The sequence below is a fragment of the Patiria miniata genome, unplaced genomic scaffold (assembly GCF_015706575.1).
Source record: "Patiria miniata isolate m_02_andy unplaced genomic scaffold, ASM1570657v1 HiC_scaffold_6, whole genome shotgun sequence".
NCBI lineage: Eukaryota > Metazoa > Echinodermata > Asteroidea > Valvatida > Asterinidae > Patiria > Patiria miniata.
In genome coordinates this window covers 12,095,018-12,122,338 of record NW_024037073.1, presented here as the reverse complement: position 1 = coordinate 12,122,338, position 27,321 = coordinate 12,095,018, and the positions used below count along the sequence as shown (strand labels likewise).

The 27,321-nt window shown below is 39.4% G+C and overlaps 2 protein-coding genes across 3 annotated transcripts in view; one reads left to right on the top strand and one right to left on the bottom strand.

The window, feature by feature from the left end:
* Positions 1 to 1,339: 1,339 nt before the first annotated feature.
* On the bottom strand, positions 1,340 to 15,444 carry LOC119742655 (ribokinase-like). The gene is made up of 8 exons (XM_038218801.1): positions 15,240 to 15,444; positions 13,808 to 13,940; positions 13,188 to 13,251; positions 11,321 to 11,383; positions 10,778 to 10,942; positions 9,207 to 9,298; positions 8,246 to 8,431; positions 1,340 to 2,659 (listed from the first exon to the last, which is right to left on the bottom strand). The coding sequence occupies exons 1-8, from the start codon at positions 15,305 to 15,307 to the stop codon at positions 2,486 to 2,488; spliced, it is 945 nt and encodes a 314-aa protein (XP_038074729.1). The 5' UTR covers positions 15,308 to 15,444; the 3' UTR covers positions 1,340 to 2,485.
* Positions 15,445 to 15,680: 236 nt separating this feature from the next.
* Positions 15,681 to 27,321, top strand: part of LOC119742654 (kinesin-like protein KIF28P) — a 34,077-nt gene continuing 22,436 nt past the window's right edge. The window contains exons 1-6 of one of the 2 annotated variants that reach the window (XM_038218799.1): positions 15,681 to 16,119; positions 20,566 to 20,748; positions 22,839 to 23,081; positions 23,906 to 24,001; positions 24,826 to 24,960; positions 26,627 to 26,790. In XM_038218799.1, the coding sequence (XP_038074727.1) occupies positions 16,069 to 16,119; positions 20,566 to 20,748; positions 22,839 to 23,081; positions 23,906 to 24,001; positions 24,826 to 24,960; positions 26,627 to 26,790 (872 nt within the window). In that variant the 5' untranslated portion in view covers positions 15,681 to 16,068. The remainder of the gene's footprint in view (positions 16,120 to 20,565; positions 20,749 to 22,838; positions 23,082 to 23,905; positions 24,002 to 24,825; positions 24,961 to 26,626; positions 26,791 to 27,321) is intronic. The other variant, XM_038218800.1, reaches the window with a different exon arrangement.

Sequence of the window (27,321 nt, the reverse complement as noted above, 5' to 3'; positions counted from 1 at the left end):
CTAACCCTACTAACCTTGACCCTAACCCTAATCCTATGGGGCGTCGGACCAATGGGACTTCGGACCAATGGGACGTCCCCGGCAAAAGGGCCCGTGATCACGGCCCTGCGAAGAGAGGGAGGAAGATAACCGGAAGTGACAGAGGGAGGGCGGACAGATATTAGGCCTATGTGGTTTTAGAGAGACACTAAGAGGTTATGGCAGTTATTTCCTCGAACAATACCGTCAGGCGGAATAATTTCACAGGGTATTCAATTGGGGTACGCTCATAAGTCCGACGCCTCATAGGTCCGACGCAGTCCGAAATTTCGGACTTATGAGGCGTCGGACTTATGAGGCATAACATTTATTTATTGCGCCTCATAGGCTCGACGCCGCATGAGTCCGACGCCTCATAGCTCCGACGCCTCATAAGTCCGAAAGTGCGAAACAGCGTTTGTCCATTGTCGGACTTATGAGACGTCGGACTTATGAGGCGTCGGACCTACGAGGCGGAATTTAGCCTCATAAGTCCGACGCCTCATAAGTCCGATCCGACTTATGAGACGTCGGACCTATGAGGCGTCGGACTTATGATACGGCCCCATTTAATTGTACAAGTCCCTTTTCACTTTGAACAAGGTTTCCGGTAAATTACCAATGTCCCTACTGCCTTTAAAGGTCTCGGATCGTTTGTATTTTGTATCCATTATTTTCGTTTGAAGCATAGCAACGTGGCACGTGTGGTCTAGCGGTGGAGAACAGGATTCGTGATCAAGAGGTTGTGGGTTCGAGCCCCACCGTGGCCATGCGTGTTGTGCCCTTGAGTAAGGCACTTTACCTCAATTACTCCTCTCAACCCAGGTGTTAAATGGGTACTGGCATTGTTCAATGACGATAACATTATTATCACATACGGTCATTTTGTATTTACTGTTTGATGTTCACATTTCCCTTTAGTTTAATTAATTTTATCATTTCATTGATTATTTGGTAGTTAAGCAATTCATTTATTGTTTGGTATTTAAGCATAGCTCATTGAAAAACTGCCTTTTGCTGTATGGGCATCCTTGGAAAACTAAAACTTGTCGTAAAATAAAAAGTGAAGTACGATTTGAACACGTTTCAATTCAAAACTGATGCTACTTAATTTGTTAAGCCAACCTGCTTGAAAGACTTTCAAGTCAACTCATGCCTTGGACAACTCGTACCCAGGAGTTAAGACAACTTGTACTATAAAATAAGGTCTGTGTGCGTGCTCCTTCTTATGTACAAGGTGTGGTTCCTTGACTCCTGAATAACACGATGCTGTTAAAATTTATATCCATCCCACAGAACCACACTCATTTAATTAATGACATTTTTATATTGGCACCCAATCATTTTTAATGGGGACTTGTAGTTTTAAGAAAATTCGCTTGCAAAACTTGATTTCAGCATTGTCACTGCATTATATATATCTTTTTTACAATACATTTACACATAATTTAAAGTGCAATTTGACAAACTGCCATTAAAGTCCATTCAATTCAACTTTACATCACTCACATCAATTAGCACATTAAATATTTATTTTCATATAAAGTAAGCAACAATTTTTTTTTTAAATACTCAAATCAAATAGAATACATTTCTAACTGTAAAAGAAAAATCTTAATCAAGGATCTGAATCGAAATTCACGTGGCTCATCAGGAGCCAATTTTCTCGATGCCAATCTTAATTCTCCAAGTTGTTTTCTAATGATTCTGTTTTTTTGGTCTCTTCTGCCACGTTTTAAGAGTGTTTCAAGGCTGCTTGGTTTCATGCTGATGGGAAGTTTCACATATTTATGGGCAAATTGGTAAACTTATTTTAAGCAGAAGCTCCAGTGTTACAGCTATGCCAAAAGTTGCCAGAATGCAGTTGGGGGTTAATGCTAGTGGTCAATTCTCTTCCAGTGTTTCTTTGTCGATTAACTACAGGTGTGTTTAATCAATGAGAAAACTTTATGCAGCAACATTCTAATGAGCTATATTGTGGATTCATAATTTACACAGAAAATTGCTTTACTGTGGAATGTGTGCATGTTAAAAGCAACAGTGTGTGAGTTGTCACGGAACAGCATATGGACATTGATCAGTTCTGAAAACAAAAAAAATCTTTAAAATAGTTAAATCAAAATTATTTTCATACAGTTCACAGGAATGACTACATGTATTTGCACAAAATAGATTTCAGTAAAATTTACGTCATTGAGCCTTTAAAGTGTACTTGAAGTGACATCAAGGGTAATCCAAAAAGTGGATTAGAAGGGGCTACGTGAGAAGTACCAAGTTCAGTTAGAAGCATATAATCACCGAATCAAACTGTGCTTCAATGTCTCATTGCAGCTAATGTTTCAAAGAATACCTTTCCTGGTAATGTACAGATAACATGTATATGTCATCGATCACAATTTATGGGGCATGATTCATTCTCTCTGACCAAGCTGGTGCAAGGACTGGCAAACAGCAACGTGAACATGGTTTAAAAGAGTTCTGTTGGAAGATCTTGCCTGGTCGGATAGCTGGTCTGTGTGCCTGGTGACTGCACACTAATAGATGCAACATAAGAAGCTTTTTGACTCATCTCTTTTAGGCTCAAGTCTGGTTTCACAGCCAGGTAGTATGCCAGGGCACCCACGTAACAATCTCCAGCACCCTAGTACAAGGAGAATGACATTCATTAGCACATGTCACTGTATATCCTCTTGACACTTGGACATAATCAGTTAATTCAGTTTGGATGTATCTAAAGACTCTTAATTAGGGGCATGAGTGGGGGGAGGGGTCATTTGAAATTTCAAAATTTGTGGGGGGGGGGGGGGGGGAGGGCCATCCGCATCCCCCTTTGGGTCATTCCATGTCAGACCAATGCACTTTTTTACCTCTTCCGATTTTGATAAAAATTGCTGTGCTTGTAGGTCCTGATGAGCAATGAATGCACACCAGTTTTAAGCTCGATCCGACCTACCATGTGGTCAGGGCAGAAACCACAAAAAAAGGACATTTTTAGAGTAAAATACTACCCTTTTGGTAGAAATATGTCAAAACCATGTCAATTTGCAGCAAATATATGCGAATTTGGTATTAAAATAATAAGAATTGCATGCTCAAATCAACTGTTTTGTCAAAATTAAATTTTGTGAAAAGGAGGTCACATGACCTTTAATATGTTATTGTGACCTTTGACCCAATTTATGTAATAATGTATCATTCCGAAAATCAACGAAATGAAAATGACTTTTGTACAGTTGGTGGATTACAACTGAGTAAATTTATAGACTTTACATTAGAAATCCACCCACACAACTTACTATTCTGTTTCTAAAGCTTCTGAAATTAATCTTGGTTTGGGAATTTCACATATTTAGGGCTGATGAGGTCTAACCAGACTCATAAATTCTCAGCAGAGGCGCACCCAGGATTTGGCTTTTTTTTTGGGGGGGGGGGGCGCGCTCATGGTTTTTTGTTGTCAAATTTCTGTAGAAGAGTGAAAAAAAATCTAACAAACAAATTGACAACCTTGGAGGGGGTGGGTTCAAGCCCCTCGAGCCCCCCCCCCCCCCCCCCCCCCCCCCCGGTGCCACTGATAATTAGTTATCCCACGAGCGCGCTTGGAATATTGGAATATGAAACAATGCAATGCTGCTGTGACCCATATGCCACCCGACGCACTACATTGTTACGTGTTCCACGAGCCACAATGAATTTATCTTCAAGCAAACTTGACGTCGAATGCGTACATTGTACGTGGTGATCGAGGGATATAGGTGCATAGTGTATCGGACCGTTCAGCAGCAAATAAAAAGAACACAATACATACATGTACATGTACATTCGATATCTGGGGTGCAATATAGCTGTGCAATATTATATTAAATCACACTGTTGTTGCTATAGATGGACTAATCAGAGTCTAGGATTCAAGGTTGCTTGAAGATAATACTCAATATCGCAATCAGAGTTACCTTACTCATTCATCACTGCACACTTCTTGAAATTTAATGAGTCTCACAGACTTGGCAATTTTTTCCTTCGAGATAAATTTCACCTGGATGTGTGTCCGCTGTACTTGGTCTGGGTAGAAAGCATAGAGCTGTTGCGTACCCTAAACAGTGACTGCTGATGACAATCGACTCTCAAGCATTCAACATCAAGTTAGCCCACTTGCGCTCGTGGAACACGGAATAATGTAGTGCGTCGGGTGGCATATGGTGGGTGGAAGGGGAAGGGCCTCAATTCAAAGCGCACTCGTGGGATAACTAATTAATTTTGACAAAAGAGTTGATTTGAGCATGCAATTCTTATTATTTTAATACCAAATTCGCACATATTCGATGAAAATTGACATGGTTTTGACATATTTCTACCAAAAGGGTGGTATTTTACTCTAAAAATGTCCGTTTTTTGTGGTTTCTGCCCTGACCACATGGTAGGTCAGATCGGGCTAAAAATTGGTGTGCATTCATTGCTCATAAGGACCTACAGGCACAACAATTTTTATCGAAATCGGAAGACATGAGGTAAAAAAGAGCCTTGGTCTGACATGGAATGACACCTTTACCATTGGAAATCACCACCCTTGGTGAAGGCTCCATGTACAGTGTGCATCTACCTCAGCAGTGGCACACCCAGGATTTGTCTGGGGGGGGGGGCTCAAAAAAAAATTGCCCAAAATTTGTGGCCGCAGAAAAAAATTGGTTTTTTTTCGGGGGGGCGGACTATTTTGACGTTGGTGGCGGCACTTACACCCCTTTTATACTACTCGAAATAGGCCACATACATATCACCTAGGTCAAATCATGAGACTCAACAAAAAATATTCCCCCCCCCAAAAAAAATTTACAACCTCTTGGGGGGGGGGGGCTCGACCCCCCGAGCCGCCGCCCCCCCCCCCCCCCCCCCTTCCCGGGTGCACCACTGTACTTCAGGTAACCACAGGCACTCCCCACTCCCTGGACTAGAATTCTTATCTGCCCCTTGAAGTTCTTACACTTTAAGCATGAACTATATATTCCATGGTGTTGGTTGATTGCAGAGTGTATCACTATTATAAAAAAAACTAGAGGTTTGCGTTTGTTGTTTCAAACGCAGAGTGGTCGGGCAGCAAGCCCGCGGGAACGGGGGGTGCTGTGGGTGCTGTAGCACCCCCAACTTTTTGGATTGGGGTGCTGCAGCATATAATGCTAAGTCTGATTGGGTTGAAACTCAGTATGTTGGTAGACCGGGATGTGCTGGAATATGCTTCAGCACCCCCTACTCCCGGGCAAAAATCTGTTCCAGCCAGCAGAGTTCAACGACGATGAAATTGCGCCGCTACGTTATACATTATGCTTGCAAAACAAATATCTCCTTCATTTTGTTCGTTTCTAGTTTTGCCGCGGCTAAGCGCGGCGCTTCAAAAGTCGTGCACGAACACTGTAAAATATCAAGAGGAGGTATTTTCTAAATCTTCAGGCAGTGCAGAATCGATATTTCTCTCAAGGTATCTAAAATCATGACATGTCTATGATATTTCTGCCATTATGGAAGTTTGACCCGAAAGCAATAACCTTGGCCATGACAATGGTGGCAAAGTTGATTATTCTTGCCAGGATTTTTTTCATTCCATCATTCAATAGGGGCAAAAGTTCATACCTTTCCCCTGAAGGTTTTTCATTTCATTTAAAAGTTTCATTGACGTTGCTAGCATTCTGTACTCAACATTAACAAAAAGCAAGGTTCACACACATCCCCAACCTAGGAGTGAAACTGGTCATGCATTACGCCAATTCCAGTGTACATGTAGTTTCGTTTTAATAAAAAAAGCTATTCATATTTTAACCTCTGCAAGTTTTTCGTCATAAAAACTCAGTAGACGGATAAATCCTTGCCTAGCCCCAAACTTGTCATCTACCGATCATAAACATAAAGATGCATTTGGTCTTTTAGTCTTTTATATTTGCCATTCCTTGTAACAAACAAATAACACTGCAAATATATCGAGAGCTACATCGTTTGGTGAGTTAGAACTATGTGAATATTTTTATGAACAGAATTTCATCCGCTTCCAATAGAACCATTTGTTTCAACTTGAACCAAAAAAAAAATCCCTTCGGGTTTTATAAGTTTCAGTATACTTCAGTTTATTCATCACAGTGCATCCAGAATCCAACATTTTCCGGGGCCTTAAAGCGGGCCCCTGGCCCTGTGGCCCCACGTCGTAAGGGCTCAGAAAATAAAACCAAAACATACACGAAGGTAATTACTAAATGTAAGAAAGCAGCCTTGCAACAATAATATTTACATGCGATGTCATGCATAATGATAAAATTCTTTTTCTAGAATTAAATGGAACCAAATATGTACATAAACATACAGGGTTCTCCACTTTTCAGTACGGTTAAACGCTTGAAGAACAACAGTATATTCTAAACAAAATAATGAAGTAAATTGTCTTTTTTTTTATCTCAAAACACTTTTGCTAAAAAAGTCAAATGAAAGTGGCCAGGAAGCGCCTCAGATTGCACCACAGAGCAGGCGCGGTTCTACGGGGGAGGGGGGGGGGGGGGCTAGGGGGGCTGTAGCCCCCCAAAAATTTTGTCTAGCCCCCCCAAAATAAATTCCGTAAAAAACAAAATTGCATTAGCAAAAAGAAGGATTGTGATGTACATGCGAACGGTCTCCCCCTAAAGAAGAAATAGTCGTGACAATGGTGCATTAGTTAATATAGTATGAATGATTTTAGGATTTTATTGGCGCTCCCAATTGGCGCAATTTGTGTAAAAGTCGTCGTTGGGGGCAGCAAACAAAACATGGTAAATCATGACGTAATAAACAGGACTCCCTATGCAGCGTAGTATAAACGAGTCCTGTTTATTACGTCACGATTTTTCTGATTTTACGAAGAACCCGACGACTATTTATTTCAATTATGCGCTCGCCGACCAACAAATTACTCGATGAATTTCAGTTTTATAAACATATAAACGCACATTACAAAAGAATGGGAGTTTGTCATTATGATATATATGGGTCTACTCTACAATAAAAAAATATAAAAAATAAAATGACTTTCAGCATTCCACAACCTCTTTAAGCCACGACGTAAGGGCTTTGCGCTCCGCTTTTGCATTAATTTTGTCCATCCTTTAGAAATTCCAGCACCCCCTGGCAAAAGTTTGTTCCAGCGGCAGTGTCGGGCAGGCACTTTTTTCATGAAACACTGCCGAGTTCAGTTATGAATATTTTTATGTAAGAACAAAGGATCACGAAATTAAATCCTTTCCAGTACAATCAATTATTTTGTGATAAAATTCTGTAAGCATTATAATTATGTACACATACAAGTTATTTCTGGCTCGTACAAGCTAATTCTGGAAGGAATTAAAGAAAGCAAACTCTATTTTATGTGCCGCTAGGGGGCGCCCTTTCGGACGATGACGTCATCACACTTTTTTTGTTTCGGGGCCCGCTTAAGGCCCTGGACAATTTTTGATTTTAGATGCTCTGTGGTGCAATCTGAGGCGATTACTGGGCACTTTCCTTTGAAATTTTGGAGCAGAATTTGTTTTAATTTTAAGAAGAATTTTCCTTCATTTGTTAAAATGTACTCTTGTTCTTATAAAGTTTCTTTTGTACTCCTGTCTCCAAGTTGAGAACCATGCATTTTCATGTTACCTCGCCGTATTTGCCATGCTTTGGGTGTTTCACATGTGATACGACTCAAGCAATTTCTATCCACTCGACGCGTAGTTGATAATGTCGTTGCAAACATTGCAAAAAACCTTGCCAGCGCCGGGTTGCTATTTTATCGAAACACTCTTGAAATTCATGCCGATGCCCGTCAATAATAACGGAGTCCCGAAACCATTCCCACCGGAACTTATTTTGCACTTCTTTATCAAGCTCTCGCAGTCGCACTGATAAATCTCCTTGCAACAGTATCGACTTGTTGGGCGCAGCCATGTTGGAAGCATACGTACACAAACACTCCGATTCACGTTGGTGGACTTTTGAGGCCCAAAAAACCCCGGAGAAATCACATCCCTGTACTTTTGAATAACAACCCCTAAAACTAAACCTGCACAATAGAAATCAAAATTTCACCCACGTAATATCAACATTCATCAGGACGTCAACTGAGTATGTTATACATCAAAAAGAAAGGTGCCTTTTCCAATTCATATAAAAACCTAATAAGTGATTAAAAAAAAGGTATCGTTAAGACGCACATTGTACGATCAGGTTTAATATTTTAACTTACTGTGGTATCAACTGCCTTCACAGCTCTTGCTGGCACATGTACTGGCTCACTATCTGATGTGGCTAAGAGTGACCCTTGACCTCCCAGGGTTATAATGACCTTTTTACAGCCCTTCTCAAGGAGTTTCTTTGCAGCAATCTTGGCTTCTTCAACATTTGTTACTTGGAGACCAGTCAGCAGTTCTGCCTGTGTAAACATGGAGAGAAAGTAGCAGAATTATAAACCATCACCCGCCAGCATAACCCAGTGGGCACACGACGTCTTAAAGACGTCATTTTACGGTTGTTATCTAGTCGTGTGTACTACAGCGGTCGTGACCAAAAAACGATGTCTTAAAGATGTCTTTCAGTCGTCAGAAAAAGACATCCTTTAGTTGTCAGAAAAAGACGTCGTTTGGTTTGCATATCAGCCAAAATAAGACCAAAATAAGATGTCAATATTTTACTTCTAAAAGACATTTTAAAGGTGTCGTGTGCCCACTGGGATGGCCCAACACCTGGGCACAATTGCATGGAGCAAATTCGATCAAGGACCACTGGTCAACTTCTGGTTGATTCTTGACTTTTTACGCCTGCGCACTCATTGATAACTGTCTCGTCAAACGATGGTCAAAACGTCACCATGAAACTACTTGGTCCTGGCTCCTTGCTATACATTGCGATGTGTGCGGCTATTGTAACCAGCGATGCAACCAACCTCCTCGCCGTCCTGACTCAGTATTTAAGTACAGCTACCTGGTTGTATATTTCAACCGAACGAATCTCGGGATTCAAATAAATTTATTGTCGCAGCCCTTGCAGAAGAGCGCCCTCTACCTAGACCAAGAGACACTATCGGCCGCACGCGCGACACTAGCAAAGAACTTCGCTGCTAATTACCTTCTAAAGGAAAGAATCCTTGTGCCACATTCAAAGCTATATGGACATGATATGAACGACAGAGAAGTTATCATTTATCATACCTCTGTTTCATTTGGGCAAATGATGTCACAGAACTTGAAGAAGTCCGGGTGCAAGTCAGCAATGGCTGGCGCAGGGTTGAGTACCGTTGTAACTGGAAAAAATAGTAAATAATTCATCTCAAACTTTGCTTGATCTTGCAATTCTACACTAGTAGGGCAATTCCAGGGTAATGAAAGGAAGTGAAATGTCCGATTCAGAGAAATGATCCAAAACTCATAGTCTGTAATCTCCTTGACCATATTGCTAGATGATGGATATAATTAGATTTGAAAAAAAACACCCATTTGTAAGTCCATTCACTGTGCTCTTAAAAGCTCTGTCATTGACATTACAATGCTGGAATTGCCTAGCATACAGGGTGACCCAAATGTCGGGACCATTGTTTTAGTGAAGTTCTGCATGTAGCACCTTCAAAAATCTAGGATATGAAAGCCCAATTCATAAGCTTTCTTTTACAAGAATAATTCATATCACTCATGTACTTTTCAAGTTACGGAATTTTAAACACAACCGCCACTTTAAGGTTCTGTCATTGGATCACAAAAAATTCAGTGTTCTTTCAGCAAAACAAAAAGAAACCACATATGGATGTGTGTGAATTGTTTTCGTTTTGCTGAAAGAACACACATCTTTTTTGTGATCTGTGGACAGAACTTTAAAACGGCGGTTGTGTTTAAAACTCTTTGTGGCACCGTCAGTATATTTTTGGTACAACAAATTACCAAACTGGGTTCAGCTATAACTCACCATTTTTATCTAATTTAACCCTAACCTTGCCAGATCCTGCAAAATCCATGTGGAGGTTTTGAAGGGTTTTGCAGGATTGAGGAAGGTAGAGCCCTGCCACCGTTTCTTCACCTTTGACTTGATCACTCTTGTAAACCAAAGAGCAAACAATGTACCATTGGGCGCCTGCAAAGTTAGGGTGTGCATCGACTGCTGCTGTCAGTAACCGGTTCCAGATTGCGGGATCAGGTACCCCTACCCAATCTTACAGCTTACTTAGTAACTTCCCATTTGTGGGGAATTTTCAGAATGAAAACCAGGCTACATGGAAAACCAAAACAGATTTCACATTTGTGTGCATTTTAATGCACGACAGATGATGCTCGTGAAAGTTGCAGTTTAAACCGCAAAGGTACAAAGCCCTTTAGACAACTTCCGGGATTTGAATTTTGGGGTTGGGTTTCCGTTAGGGGTACCCTGGTACCCATGTTTTACTTCAACAGGGTACCCGGTTCCCATACTACCTGTAAAGGCACACCACTATACTGCACATTTGTGTGCATTTTAATGCACGACAGATGATGCTCGTTAAAGTTGCAGTTTAAACCGCAAAGGTACAAAGCCCTTTAGACAACTTCCGGGATTTGAATTTTGGGGTTGGGTTTCCGTTAGGGGATACCCTGGTACCCATGTTTCACTTCAACAGGGTACCTGGTTCCCATACTACCTGTAAAGGCACACCACTATACTGCAAAGTGGAGGATTGAGGGAGGATTCACGAAAGCTCCTAGCAAAACAATTGCCAAGGCAGTCATCAGTTTATGTTGTGTGGGTTTATACTCACTTCCTCTATCCCGAGCTATTTTCATGGCTGCTAGAGAAGTCTCTGGGTTAACCTCAAGCTGACATAAGAGAACTTTGGCTGTTTTGATGCCACCAATGGCCTTTTCAGCATCAGAGGCAGTCAGTAATAGGTTAGCTCCACTGACGATGATAATAGAATTCTGACCTAAACAAAAGAAGAAAATAAAAGAAGAATATATTATTTAAACCTTCCTGTTTTGAGTCAAGTACCATATTTATGTAATAATTCATAATTAGTTAAGTTTTATGACTATTTATTTAAATCATTTTTTTTGTTAAATTTAATTTAATTGTACATTCACAGGGGCGTGGCCAAGAACAAGCTTCGGCTTTCTGCCTGCCTCCATCATTCATCACCTGATTGCTATATATTGCAATAATTTTTATTGTTCATTATTATAAGAATACTTCAAAATAAATCAAATCAAATAAAATCACTCAAGTAAACTTTTTTCCATTAAAGCTCTACGACAGCAATCTGTATGCATAGCATTACATATGTGTAACATTAAATCGGCAATACCTTCTTCATCAACAGCTATTGGTGCAGCCCCTGTTGCAGCTTCCTGAGTGATGCTGATGAAATCTGCAAATGAAAACCATTCAAATGCGACCTTGATGAAACAATTTAGCTCATAATCAAGGGAGGGAGATATGTTACACTTGACCGGAATCCAGACTTCATTATCATATATATGTATAAAAAAGGCAACGCCCACAGTGATTCTGAAACCTTATTGGTTGTTATATAAACACCTTGGCTGTGCGGCCTCCCCAGACTGAGATCTTGAGAGCTAAAAAAACATGCAAAACAAAATCAGGCCATCTTTACTCACTCTTTAGCTGACAAAATTCTCCAAAGTTTTCATGAGGCAAAGACAAGGTCCACAGAATATTTCACCAGCCAAGTTTGAGGTCTCAAATGCAATTTTTAAGGGAGACTTTTATTCAAGATTTTGCACCTGAGATTGAAGCCAAGTGATTTCAATTTTGAAGCATAAGGCTAGACTGGTACATGTCCAACTTTTTTAAAAGACTGACCCTTTTTGGTGGCATAACTATGTGTAGAAATAAAGAATGTGTAGAAGTAGAGACTGGGTACCAGATATTTCTTTTGACACAGTTGATTGCTGCGGAACCAACGGGGTGTTGGACTGGTTGTTTCAAAAGCCAGTCTATTTTCTTGTATTGCACGTTTTTACTATCTTAAATTTTGGGACTCTCATACACAGTCTTGAGACTCCCAACTTTTCGGACTACCGCCTCCCCTGTAGTCTGATTGGCCTAAGTCTCCAGCACATCGAGCATCACATGGAACGCAGAACTCTATTCGTACGCGTATCGATATTTCAAGTACATGTAAGTTGACTCCTGCCTCATAGGTCAGTAGGACAAAAACATGCTGGCCTGTCTCAGACTGTAAGTCCATCATCCACCATGATCCAGAGGCTGTGCTCAGCCTAATGTTAATGCATAAAGGCATGGTTTCTGCACTTTTTTTGACAGATAAATCAGCCCTTAGCAAACTTTCAAACTTCACATTACAAAACGTTTAGTTTGACGTACTCTAGCTGTGCCCATGATAAAGTAGCAAAGGAAGAACTTCAGAACTTGCGTAAGGCCAAAAAAAATTAAATAGTTTGTCTCTGGTCAGACCAAAGTTCCGGAATTGATGTGGCGACGCGTTGTTTTTTTGTTTTTGGTGGTTTTTTTTTCAAGTTTTGATTGTACAGACAAGGTGGGTTCTATTTTGCTTTTTTGTGTCCTCATATACGTTGGTGTCCTCCTATGCCCTCCATCACTTGCCTTGGTGCAATTTCCCCATTCCTTGGTGCTCCTTGGTACAAACATTTGAGGTGCGGCAATAGAGGGCGCCATTGTAGCTACCGCGGAAACTTTAAACAAACAAAAAGATTGACGCGCATGATTAAAATTGACGCGCGCGCTGACCAGAGACCGACTATTTTTTGGGGGGCCTAATGATATTAGGATGAACAGATTTTTAACAACATCATCATTCCTTTCTTAATGAATTGGCATGACAGATGCTTGCTTGATGCTTGATGTGTAGACTCCTAAAAAGCACATTGCTTGTCCAAGGAGAAGTCGAGGTGACTCAAGTTGTGCAGTTGTGCAGGTGCGGTATAGATACAAGTGCAAGTAAAAACATCCTCACTTCTTAGAGTTGCTGGTGGGTGGTGGTGGGACGCATGTCTCTCACCGCCGGAAGGGCCACTGCCTGAAAAGCTGTAACTGATGGTGCTATTACTGCTTCCAGCGGGAGCCTGTTCCATATTGGTATGGTGCGGACGAAGAATGAGAATCTGAATGACTTTCTTAATGCCTGGACTGGTTGATAGTAAAGATGATAACTACACTGAATTTCTCACCTGTTATAACATTGCAGTTCTTGAAATTCTTGATGGTCTCGTGTCCAAATGTATCATCTCCAACCTAAAGTACAAACAAAAAATGTACATTTGAATTTCATTTCAAGGGAATACACATTTTTTTCAGCAAAAAAAATCACCGAACATCTCTTATAAGATCAGAAGTTACATCTTAACCACACTCAGATAATATTTCATGACATCAACTGAACACAAATGGCACACCCTGACACCCTGATATAATAAAGTTGTCAGTTTCGCATAAAATAGCTTTTAATGATGCATCAATCTGAAGAAATTGTAACAAACAGTGGAAATGATTAGGTGCTTGAGATGTACATGTATTTGTCATATTTCTTTATGAACAGTATCGGTTAACCCACTTAAATAGGACATATAAAATTTATGACCCAAACCAACAAAATGCGTCTGAAGTAACCAGACCTAATTTCTGATTAGTTTGTAAGCAATGCTAGTAGTAGTTACTTTACTGGACACAGATTCCGGGAACGTTGTCCGGAATCTTGCTACTAAAATCTGATGAAATAGGCGTATTGCAGATAAATTTTGTCAGCACTTTATCTGAGATTATTTAATGAGATGATTTCTTACTTCTTTACCTTTGCAATCATAACAGTCTTGGCTCCCATTTTTGCTGCCATGACACACTGATTTGCCCCTTTACCTCCGAACCCGACTGAGAATTTGGACCCATGTATGGTCTCTCCTGGCCTGGGTAAACGGTTGACATAACTGCAAAAACATCCACCAAAACTGAAAATGTTTAGTCTCAATTATCTGCTGTCAGTCATCTCACTCCTGCTGGTATTTTGTTAATCGTCCAGCTATAGACCTGGTAACTGGGGCGCTAGAACTCCTTTTTTTTATTTTGTCTTTGGTCGGTCGTACTGCTAGTACGACAAACCAAAGACAAAATTAAAGAACGCCCCCGTTACTGGGTCTAGTCCAGCCAGTAGGATTTTTCTTCGATGAAATCTTATAATATAAGTGAGAAGGAATCTGATAAGACTGTTGAAAGAACATTAATTTGTGAAGTAAATATACTTGGTCCAAGATATTTCTATTAGACTGCATTTTAAGAACTTTACAAAATTTTACATGAAATGAGTAAGTCAGAATTTCAACTCACGATATTCCACTTCATTTTTTCAATATTTATTTGTATAAGAATTAATATTGAAATTACACAGAATATATCGTGAAATTACAAAAGGAACATTTCCAGGACTGTACGTCAGTACGTGGGTAGCTTAGCCCAGTATGTTGTGTGACTCAGTGTTTCCCCTGCCCATTTAAACGTGAGGTGGCCCACCTCGCTACTTTCAGTGACCACCTCACTCAATTTTTGCCAATATCACCACCTCGCTGTGAAGATTGGCAAAAAAGGAAATATCAATTGAAAAATTTGTATTTTGTGTAATATATGAGCATTTTCCTTTACCTCCATGTATCAAGAACTCACAATTTCGATGTGTTTTTGGATTCATCGCGCATTTTTGTGAGCGCTGCATTCTTTTCAGTTTGCAGACTGCGTAAATTTCGTTTCAATCATCAACTTGAATTGTTACCACCTTGCTCAGTTCATTAGCCAGGGGAAACACTGGTGTGACTATTCTCAAATGAGCTTCAAAACTCTAATATCAATGGACAATGTAAACTAATTATAGTCTATACTTTTAAAAGTAACTTGAAATCAAAACCAATTATTCCCATGTATCTGACTCCTACTCCGAGAACTATGAGCCTCATAGTCATAGTTCTAGGAGTATCTGCCTCCTACTTGTATGATGGCGACAGGGTGAGCTCGAAGGGGGGCACTAAGGCAAATGGTATTGCATAACTATAGCCGCTAGCACGGAGCCTGGAGTGGAAGCACCCGTAAAACCATGGAGCTATAAAACATAAAGCCTCTTTTGATTTTGGTGTACTCCTAGAACTAATTTTGGTGTACATGTATTTTACACAACATCACTGCAGTAGCACGGGATCTATGGGACTTTACGGGTGTGCATTCTGTTAAATAAACCAAACCTGATTAAGTCTGTATTGCATGACCCGACAACAACAACGTCTATAACGGATTCCTCGTTAGCCGCCATTGTGCTCACACTAGTAGTACTGTCGCGCTTTTATGATCAAATTATCAGCTGATGTTTTATGTTGAGATATCAAGCAGCGCGCGAAGCGCCACCTCCGATGATTGACACGTGTGTGGAAGTTGAACCCGGAAGTCGAACCGGTATTTTGTGCCTCTCTGACCTCATGTCAAGTCGGTAATGGTTTAAGGTAGTACCGATATTGAGGGCCTGAGGAAAGGATTGTAAAAGAAAAAAAAACATTTATCATACAGTGGTTGAATACTGACAGCCTAGATTTCAATGCCTCTGGGAAATTTGTCTCAGTCTTTTTCAGGTTTAGTTCAATAATCGGCATGTTTCGTAGCGTCACCGACTAACCTATAATATCCGTCTTGTAATAAGACTAACTACAGCTGTTTATCTCCACGCAACAACACGCGCGACGTGCAAGCTCATCAAGCCATGGTCCGCTTCGATCCCACATGACAATGTTCGTTAATGATTATTGTGTAAATACCGGATGTAACTGTGGCATGCGCATGCATCTGTTCCTTGTTCTATGGTATGTGCACTAAGCTGCTAAGCTGGCTTAGACACGTAATCAGATTTAAGTTGTTCACGATGGACTTAATAAAATGTACTTCAAAAAAGGCTAGCTAAAATTCACGAAGTAGCTCTACCACCCCGACCACAGAACGTTCAAATGTACCGTCCACAACGGGCACTGTGCTGCGTGTTTTTCCGATCACTGCCCCTACCGTAGTCTACATGAGAACTTCAAAATGCCCGATGACAGTGTAAAAGTTGCAGTGAGGGTGCGGCCATTTAATCAGGTAAATATGGCATTACACTTTTCCTGGCATGGCAGTATGGTTTGGCCCCATTAGGCCAAAAAAAAATAGTTCTGCTTTCGATTACATGGCATTCGAAAATAGGGTAGGTAGGTAGTACTGTAGCTTGAGTAACTCCAGCTCTAATGCCTATCGCATTAGATGCGATAGGCATTAGAGCTGGAGTTACTGGCCAATTTTTTTGTGTACGACCATATGGAGGTATCTACGTGACTCAAGGGTAAAAGGTATAAAGTGATGGTTTTTGGTGTTTTTCTCATTTTTTCAATAAAAAACTTAGGGTAGGGGCTGTCAGAATAGGATAGGTAGGGAAACCAGAAGCAGAACTATTATTTTTTTTGGCCTATTAATATGTAGGCTAACTTTTTGCTCTAAAGTTAAGGAGAATAGAGCCCAGGTGTAGTCCTACATGGTTGAACTCGGTATTATACCAAGTCACTTGTCGCCAGAATAGATGTCAACAGAAGTTTAATACAGAACCAATTTTTGCCAGTTGTCATCAGTATGAGTTGAGTATACTGACCAAAAGTTTTGGCAAAACATTGAGTGAGCCCCTCTGGTTCTCTCTCGAATTAAATTTAAAGACTGCAGAGTCCACTAGGTATGCAACTTTTCACCTGATCAGCTGACTTCCTCCCTTTTAGTTTTTTCACTTCTCTCAAATCAAATGCCATTATAAATTTTAAAATCATTGACCAAGTAAGTCTCGTGAAAATTTGAATTTCCTCTTTTTTTTGTGACTTCCCATTTGCATGTCTGACTAAACGTAAAAAACAAGAATCTGTAACTTTCTGCGAAGTGGACCTCTCACTTTCAAAATGGTTTGAAGTTGTTTACCCCATAAATACTTATTGTGTAGCATTAAATGTAACATTTACTTCAATGATGCCTTTCTTTACAGTACAAACACGAATAAATACCATAAATAACATAAGGAGTACATTGATATGATATTTGATGTACACAGTGATCAATAATAAAGTAGCAAATTAAATGACAACATTTAGGTAAAAGTTTTTAAAGTATCATCTGGACATGTATATTGCTCTACATGACGTTTGTGCTGGTACTGAGCAATTGAATCTCTCTGATTTAGTATTTGAATTAAAAACCTAACCGAAAACTTTACACCATATAAAGACCCATAATTTAAAACAGAGCAGCTCATTTCAAATTTTGAATAAGGAGCATGATATCTCTTGAATCTTTTAATTATAATGTTGTGTTGCAGTGTTAATATGTAAATTCTCATTAACCCTAACCTCACCTAAAGCTACAAAATACTACTGAGTAGTGACCTGTAGTATGCATAAATTTCTTTCCATGTATGTATTTGGTACTTGACTCCCAAAGAGCCCTTAGGGGGTTAGGGTAAAGGATGCACTGCTAAAAATGGTATTCTTGAAATTAGAAAAAAATAATATTGATTTTATTATTAACGATGGCACTCTGTATAATTTGGTAAACGTTTAGTAAAAGTATCATGCACTGTTCAAATGTTCAGCCAACGCGTTACAACTGATTTAGAGGAATTCTAGAATTCTGAGTGAGTCCTTATTGGGCGGGCCATCACGGCGATATGGGGAATTTTTTTTTTATTGTTATAGGCAAATTAGGAGGGGTGGATCCAGGAATTTTTGCAGGTTATTTTTTCATCAGCAAATCAATGCTGAAATGTTGACAGTTTCTTTTTCCTCCGGACACTTGGCCTCTGTAAAAGCCTCTGACTAAATATTTTAGTCAGAGCTGGAGGTGGGGGGGGGGGGGGGTCCGACCCCCAAAACCCCACCTCTGGATCCGCGCCTGCATAGTACCATGGGACAACTCTGTGTTTAGTCCCCACAACATACAGAAGTATGGATGCATACGTGTACATAGTATGTATGCCGTTTTTCATATCATTATGTACAGCTTCGCATACATAGTGGTGAAAGACTTCAGACTTCAGTCTGTAGATTGCATTTTAATAATGTTTGCACAACAGATTGTCTGACCCCAAAATTGTCAGTAAATCATGATTCACATGTTCCTCCAAGTGGCTATGATAATTAATGTACATTATGCAAGGAGATTAACAATCAGACTTTAATCCCATTTAGGTGCAATCCTTTTAACCTGTGGTTTAAATTATCTCAATGGGCAAACATAACAGGATCCAGTTGTATGCAAATGACATGCAACATTGCTAGAAAAAGAGACACTGGGAATTGATGGGATGTACAGTTTGGGCACGTTAATGTGTTTTTTGTGTTTTTTTATTATTATTTTTTGAAATGTTATAATTGTAAACAAGCTGTAGTAATCAAATGTTACAGAAATGACTGTTGTGGAGTCACCTTACATTGAAAGACATGTAGTATGTACTGTAAAAGAGAAATCACAATGGTTTTTTTTTTTGGATTTCCAGGATATTTAAATATTGTAACTATTCCTTTTGTCTCGGTCTTCAGTGTTCAGTCTCATTTTTGGTTGGGGGGGGGGGGTGTGTTTCTATTTTCCTGTTTTCTTTGTCCGTTTGATTTCGTGTCTACTCCTATTGTCTTTGTAAAGGACTATATTGTCTGTGTTTATGTTAGGCTGTTCTCTACAAGCCTCGGTTTTTTGGACCAGCCCCATACTTTCCACCCTCATTAATTTCTTTAGTTGTTTACAATTTCAGATTTATACTATTATTATTTATATAATTTATATACTTACCTTTCTTTATTTGCAAACTTTATTTGACTTGCTGGTGGAAGTATGGAAATTTATAAATATTGATATTGAACTGAATTGAATGTCACCTGCTTTTGTACAGTCAGTGCGGCAGTTTCGGATCACTTTTTTGTACAAACCGCTGTACACCCGTCCATGGTCGGAAATAATATCATTTCATAGTAAAATTCCTCCTCTTCATGTTAAAACCAAATATGTTAACACAGATTTAACTTAAAGGGAAATAATTCATGGCTTTTTGTAATTAAGTGATCCAGAACTGTGGATGATCCGGAACTGTCACACTGACTGTATGGCAGTTCCATTGTGTAGATTTAAGTTCAATAAGTTTTCAAACACACCTATGACTAGTGGGAAGGTTGTCTTTGGTGTTGCCATGGAGATCCAAAGTACTTATTGTCACTTAGTTGTTGTTCAGTGAATTGGATACTGAATGTGTTCACTGCCTCCATGGTTACTGTTTGTTTATCACGTATTTAAGTAAATAAAGTATTGAGCAGTGGAAATTAATCACAACTACCGGCATCGGGGAACTAGAGTGCTAAAGAAAGTTGAGATTAAAAATATATGACCTAGAATATCTAAAAGGGAATGGTAAATTAGCTTAGATCAGGAGAATGTAATACTTTATTGGTACATTGTATATGCCCAATGAAAGTGTGAACAAATTAAACTGTACTTACTGTAGTTATCTTTTCAAGGTTAAGTGGTTTTACTAAAGGCTTTTTTTTTTAATTAAATAAAAGGAAAATAACTTGGTTCACTTTTGAAGGTTTTTTTTTTTTGGCAAGAAATAATGCAAAATTCTTTCCCCCGGTTGCGATGTCTGTAGTAGAGTATTCTTTGATGTTATGTTCTACTGGGGTGCTGTGGTCTAATGGTTACGATGTTTGAATCCTGACGGGGTTCGAATCCTGACGGGGAACATGGTGCTTGTGCGCTTGGGCAAGGCACTTGACTATGATTGCCTCTTTCCACCCAGGTGTAGTAAATGGGTACCTGGTAGGAAGAAATTCCTTCAATGCTTAAGCGCCGTAATGGCAGCCGTGCTAAAACCAGGGTAATAATAGAGCGCCAGGAGCGTCACTTCGTGACGGACATGAGCACTATACAAGAAGCCAATTATATGTGTAATGGTACTGTTACGGAGACACGCTGTCGTAATTTCTTCGCACGATGGGAGACATCGGTTATAAGGGAGACATTTTCATGTCTCCCTTATGTCACAGCCCCCCTTTAGAGGCAAAATTTTGCTGTTGCAATTAGATTATATTTGTTGCTCGTGAGTAAACATACCAAAATTTGTGGAAAAAGGACAAGGGAATATTGGGTTAGGGCACATTTAAGTTTGAAAAATTTTGTGCACAAGTTTATGGGGATGTCTCCCAAATGTCCAATCCAGGGTAATTATTGTTAATAGGGAGGTTTCGCAAGCGAACGGATACGCTTACACTTACGTTTAGCTATCCGTATCCGTTTTTTACTTACGTGTAGCGAGCGAGATATGCGTGTCGTCTGCACGTATGACGTCATACGCCACTCACTATCCGCTAAACGTGCAGACGACACGCATATCTCGCTCGCTACACGTAAGTAAAAAACGGATACGGTTAGCTAAGCGTAAGTGTAAGCGTATCCGTTCGCTTGCGAAACCTCCCTATTATTATTATTATAACTCTGCAGAATGATAATTTGTATGTTTTGTTGTTACAGAGAGAATTAGCTGCCAATTCAAAATGTGTGGTTTCAATGGAAGGCAATGTAACCAGTCTAACCAACCCAGACAATGGCAAAGTGCATACCTTTGCGTACGACTACTCTTATTGGTCACATGATGGCTTTCAAGAAAACGAAGAAGGATTGAATACTCCAACCAACGACCGTTATGCAGATCAGGTACATTGTAAACTGTCTCTGTTGTTATATTACATGTACATGCAGGTCAATTAGGTACGGTACATCATGTGTATGTTCAGACATCATTTCAATCCAATGCAACCTACAACGACCTGGGGATGGATGGAATCCATTCCATTGTTTATTTTCTCCAACATTACTGCAACACATTGGTTGGTCTTGCTGAGCCTTTAGGGTTGCAGACTAGTAAATCGGTCTGAAATTGCCTACGCCGGCCAAATCACGATTTGCATGCCCTCAAAATCTTCAGTATTTGAGCATACTGTGGGCCATGAACTGGAGGGTTTGTAAAAAATATGGGTGGAAGCTGTGCACAGGACTGTGAGCTTGTAGTTCCGTTCAATTTGGATGAAATTGGGGCCCTAAAAGCGCTCTATTTTGCAATGGAGTGTAGGCATCATTTTTCAAAATGGCGATGGGCTTCAGGACTATTTTAAGGGGTGATCATCTTCGGATGGAAATTTCTCCTAAAAGTCATCAGTTGACCCCCCGTAAATTGAAAAGAAAAGAAAAGATGATGAAATAAGCTTTAATTTGATTTGCGTCTCGAACACATTGGAGAGTTGTGAGTATTTTTCCCGAATTTCTGAAGTGGGAGCATTTACCATTGGGGTCAATGGAAGTTTATTTACTGGTCTAGAACCTTAGGGGCATCCAGAAACCGTTTTACAATTGCTTAAAACAAAGTTTGAACTTGATTTGGTGTCGGGCTGTCCAGTTTGAAATTATTTAGTATTACTTGAAACTGCATTCGACCAAATATTCAGATATTCGAATCTACCAGCTGCAACTAACTGCATACTGCGCTGGTAAAAATGTGCACGAAGAGTACGCCAGTTAAAATATATGCGTGTGACGATCAATATGGAGTGCTGGAGTGTTTTATTTTATAACTGTAAAGGACTTTAAAGGGAATATACAACATTTGCAAACATCGAAAAACAAACCTACCAATTTTTTACGAAATACCTTACTAGGATGTTGGTAAATTACAGTCTAAATCATCCTGTAAAATTATGGCACCATGTGTGAAGTCATTTTCAAGAAAAGTGGTATTTTGTATAAATTTGCAAGGCCGACCACCGTTGGAAAAACCTAACTATTTTTCAACTACTGCTCCAAATTTACCATTTTTTTCAGTCCAAATTTTGTTTGCTATTGGTTACATGTTCATGAACGGGTGCAGGCCAGTTAGACTGGTTCCATTACCTTACAATTGTCTGGCATCTATAAATTGATTCATTTCATATTTAGTGAAGTCAGGGAACCAGACTACTTGAACGTTTTTGTTTTTCTTGGTTTTTCCAGTTTTTTGAACACAAAACTTCAAACATGTCAGTGTAACAATATTTGATCTATTATACTAACCCCTCAAAATAGTTCATTTCTGAAAATTACAGCAAAAGCCAATGATGTACATTCCCTTTAACCTGCCAAAAGGATGTGAACATTGAACCGCCATCGACAAAAAAGTGAAACCCGATAAAAACAACATCACAGTCATGTGTGTATGTGCGTAGTTTTGTTGTTTTCAAATATTCAAACCGGCAGAAAGCTATTCGAATATTTGGTTGATGATCGAATATTCCAATATTTGGTATATTCGGGACAGCCCTAATGTGGTGTAAGTTGTTTGCTAAAATGGTGTTCGAATGGTTTTAAAATAACACCGAATTGAGTTTAACTCGCAGCTAAAATGGAAAGTTACACACCTGGGAGGAAGGGTTTAACACTAAGCCAGAAATGTTTCCTGTATCAAGGCCGGTTCATACTTCAAGCGATTGCGACGCGACTTTGACGTCACAAAGCAGTTGCTGTGAAATATGCCGGAGTTGAAATATGTTCAACTTTTGCGAATTCGCAGCGTGAAAACTTGCCCTTACGTCACAAATTTACGTTCACGCTCGCGCCGAGTATGAACCAGCCTTTAGTTGCTGTGTTAGTCACAATTCTATGCTTCCATTTCTCCTATCTCCTGTCTTCAAACTGTGGTCACACAAAGCCTGGCTAGCTGTATATCCGTGAAGCAAATGTTAATTATCCAAATGCCCATGCTCCTTCCATTACAGACGGTTGTTTTCAATGATCTTGGAAGAGGAGTGCTGGACAACGCTTGGCAGGGTTACAATGCTGCCTTATTTGCATACGGTCAGACCGGTTCCGGCAAAAGCTACTCGATGATTGGCTACGGAGCAAACAAGGGTATCGTACCCATCACATGTAATGAACTGTTCAAAGCAATCAACAGTAACACAGACACCACTAAACAACTACAGGTGTCATTCAGTATGCTGGAGATTTACAATGAGCAGGTATGTCTCCATTTTTTACTGTTTTGTTTATTAATGATGTGTTGTCATTGTTCACAATAATATTTAGGTTTTGCCCTTACCAGAAGTAATTTTGTTAAAGGGTTTGCGAACATCAAAAAACAAAACTGCCAAATTATTATCATACCTCACTTGACTGTAAGTGAATAAAATTCTCAAGCATCCTGTGAAAACATGGCACCTGGTGTGCTGTCATTTTCAAGAAAAGTAGAATTTTTGTATCAATTTCTGACGATGGTCGGCCGACCATCATTGAGAAAAACTGACTATTTTTCAAATACTGCCCCCAAGTTACCAAATTTAGTTAGTCCACATTTTGTTTGCACTCAGTTACATCAGTGAACGGGTGCAAGCCAGCTAGTCTGATTCCCTGACTTGGCAATTCCCCGATGTCTAAAAATTGCTCCGTTTTGTCTAAAGTGGGGTCAGGAAACCCGACAACAAGAACAGCATTTTTTCTTGGTTTTTCCAGCATCTATGAAAACAAAACTTTAAACAGGTCCGTGTAACAATATTTGAAATCAAATCCATCCATTTCTGAAAATTACAGCAAAAGCAAATGTTGCATATTTACCTTCAACACTGTGTGCCGAAGAGCATGCAAGTAAAAAAATTCACTTGTTTCTTTGGGGTGGACTTGAATCTTTGACCCTATGCTTAATTATAGTGCAGTTGTCTTAACCACTTGGCCACCTTGTTAGGGTCAGTGTAAATCTTATATTGCAGTGGGTGCATTTATTTTTGTTTCTGTAATCAAACTCATGTCTGTTTAGTTTTTGTATTTCTTTATTTATTTTTTGGTAAAGGTTCGAGACTTATTAGTGAAGCCAACCAAAGGTGCCTTCCATGCCCTGAAAGTACGACAGAACCCCCAGACAGGCTTCTATGTGGATGGACTCAAGGTAAAAAACAAGATGTACTGCCCCTGCTATTTTTGAATTTCAGTCTGATGAATACTTCTATTTTTAACTACCAAATTATTATGAAATACGAGTGGTGATTGATTAGTTCATGGCCAAAGGTAGAAGGAGATGAGCTACACAGTTTTGACTGATATTGTGTCTAGTTCAACTTTTTGAAAGATTACACAGAAAGTTTGAAGTTATTATTTTTTCTGTTACAGGTAACTACATGTAAACCTCGACAGTCACCGGTTCCTGAGAATTAAACCTTGAAAATGGAGAAAATGGAAAAAAATCAATCATTGTGTCCACATGTCCAAGGTGTCAGCTCATTGGGTCCCAAAGTTGTTTGGACAGATTAGAAATGGACTCGGCACAACTTTTCAAGGGACAATGTTGCCATTTTTGAGTTTGTTTGCTTGTTGTTATTTTTTTTTCGATCGAATTTTTCAATTTTTTCCATTTTCAAGGTTTAATTCTCAGGAACCGGTGACTGTCAAGGTAAAACGAGAAAACAAACTTCCTGTGTAATCATTCAACAAGTTGAACTGCACAACATATCAGTCAAAACTGTAAAGCTCGTCTCCTTCTACCTTAGGCCACGAACTTATTAATCACCACTCGTACCTCACTGGACTGGAAGTGAATTAAAAGTCTCAAGCATCCCGTGATATCATGGCACCTGCTGTGCTGTCATTTTCAATAGAGGTGGAACTTTTGTATCAATTTCCAACGATGGTCGGCCGACCATCGTTGGAAAAGAACTTTTTTCCAAATACTTTCTTTTCATATTGGAATTTGTGTGTTTTGTTTTACACATTTAGACTGTACCTGTCCGGGATTACAAACAAATTGAGCATCTGACGGATCAAGGAACGCTCAACAGAACGACGGCCTCCACCAATATGAATGCAACCAGTAGTAGATCCCACATGGTTATCACGTTAAAATTTAAGCAGGTAGGTCTAGAAGAAAGTGAAACTGCTGTTTTGAAAGGCACATAGGACAGTTGCATTTATCCCAAAAGTTTCCTGCCGAATTATTATCAAAAGCTTACTTGGATTAAAGATCGAACTGGTACTAAACTCGTGAAATTATCCGTCTGGATTGCTGACATTTAGAAGAAATCAAGAAATGTAGGTGATTTCCAGTGATCAGTCAATTGACTGATTTTTTTTGGAAATAAAGCGTTATATAGACAAAATCATGTTTCGTGATCAAAAGGTTGTGCATAGTTTTCACTGTTTTCTCAGAAAGTGTATAATATCCACTGAGCTGAAACTTAACAGCTTGAGTATTGATCATTCTTCTTTGTATTTTGAGTGGTGTTATAATTGGAAACGAACAAATGCATGAAAAGCAAAGGAGTTATTTCTGACTTCGAGCGCAGTTCAATGTGATACATGTACATTGAGAAACCTCGTAGGAACCCGTTCGCCCAGGAATCGCCAATATTTAGTGCTTTTAATTGTTTATTAACTCGAGTCCCAAAATTAAAAGTGAAACTTTGCGAAAAATATTTGCAATTTATGTTCACGTCACTTTGCGAATACAGTACGGTACAGCAGAACCGGACACATTTTCCAAATCGAGGTTTCATCATTGGCTTTGGTGGATTTCTTTTTAAGCTCTTGGATGCGAATGCCGGCCAAGTATATGCCCTCCTCTTAAAAATTAAATAGATACATGCAAACTGTTAAATAATCAGAAACAGTTTTTTGATGTTGTCAGCGATCAGCGAAAAGAATTCTAGACCCGAAGCCAAACCGAAGGTTCATTTCTTGTATAACTGTTAGTTAACCGACTTTCTCTCTTGTCTTTATTTGTTGTATAATGTTCAGATATCGTCACCGTTTTGACGAAGTGACACATCCGTCCAAAACCAAGATTTTCTGAAATCTGAGATTTTTGAATATTCTAACATTTTATGATGTCCTCTACATGATTACCAAATTTAGAGACACAACATTCCATCGTTAATTACGCTAATTGCACAAAGTGTTGAAGGTGCTAAACACTTAGTTTTTCGTTTTGGCACAGTGACGGATCTCCATGTGTCACTTAGTCTCATTGATTTTACACGTGTGCTATATTTAGAAATATGAAGCCTCCACGATTTGCGTTTTGACGAAGTGACGCATCTGCGTTCTAAAATGTATCAATTTTATATCTGCTCACGCGCTGTGTACAAACACATGCCTCATTTTTGTGAAGAAGTAGATTTTCCGTTTTGGCAAAGTGACGGATATCTTTAGTAATTAATATCTTCTAATTAAACACGATTTTATGAACAGAGAGAATTGTTTTTGGCTATTTAACTCCTGGACTATTGCCTCAGTTATATATTTTTCAATTCTGGGGGAGAAATGTACACAAAAATGCAAATTGAAAAATCCACCAACTTCAAACGCAATTTTCTCAACACTCGGTTTTGCATCTGTGTACACAGATGCATCACTTCGTCAAAATGGTGACGATATATTCGTGGCTCGAATTGACTCGAGCTAAATATTTGACTCGACTTGACTGGACTCGACTACGCACTGTGACTCGACTTGACTCGACTCTACCTTCTCGACCTAATGAGGCATCACTGCAGTTAATACACAAAATCTTGTCTTGCAGGTGTATAATAACGAGAATGGAGAGAACACCACCATGAGTAGTGAGATCAACCTGGTTGATCTAGCTGGCAGTGAGAGAGCTAAAGCAACGGGTGCTACGGGGGACCGACTCAAAGAAGGCTCAGCAATCAACCAAAGTCTGTCTATGCTTGGCAATGTCATTAGGTATGTACACTCACATGTACATGTCCAACCAAAATATCTGGTATTCAGTGTACGGAAGTACGTATTCAGCTAAGGAGAAGCTTCGCAGATACACAAATGACAAGTTTATTTCCAAAACGCAATATATCCATTTGAAAAAAACAGTGAAACAGTTGCACAGTTATGAAACTTTAAAGAATAAAAACAATACAAAAGCTCTTTCTAAACATATTTTTTAGCTTTATTGTCTTCTTAAATTGTGTTTATTTATATAACAGCTGTCGAAACTGACTTTAGGCAGCCAGGAGAGGGCAGTATTCTAAAGGGTAACAAAATGGCGTTTAGCGCATTTTTGGGAATAAACTCTTCATATAGTGACTGTCTCTTATTAGGAGAAGTGGTACTTAGATGTGCCAGGCTTTTTAACTCTATGTTTCAGTCAGTGTGTTCTGACCATCGCCAGAAGAATCTGTCATCAGCTATAACACAGTCAGAATTTTTTTTTAGTGGATTTTTATAATTTTGATAAAAATCTGGCATAGATAATGGGCA

Excerpts from the sequence above, each read along its gene's own strand:
- LOC119742655 (XM_038218801.1), bottom strand. The coding sequence starts at position 15,307 with ATGGCGGCTAACGAGGAATCCGTTATAGACGTTGTTGTTGTCGGGTCA. Across the intron at positions 9,299-10,777 it reads AATAGCTCGGGATAGAGGAA|TTACAACGGTACTCAACCCT; the intron begins GTGAGTATAAAC and ends TATTTTTTCCAG. Across the intron at positions 8,432-9,206 it reads TTTGCCCAAATGAAACAGAG|GCAGAACTGCTGACTGGTCT; the intron begins GTATGATAAATG and ends ATGTTTACACAG.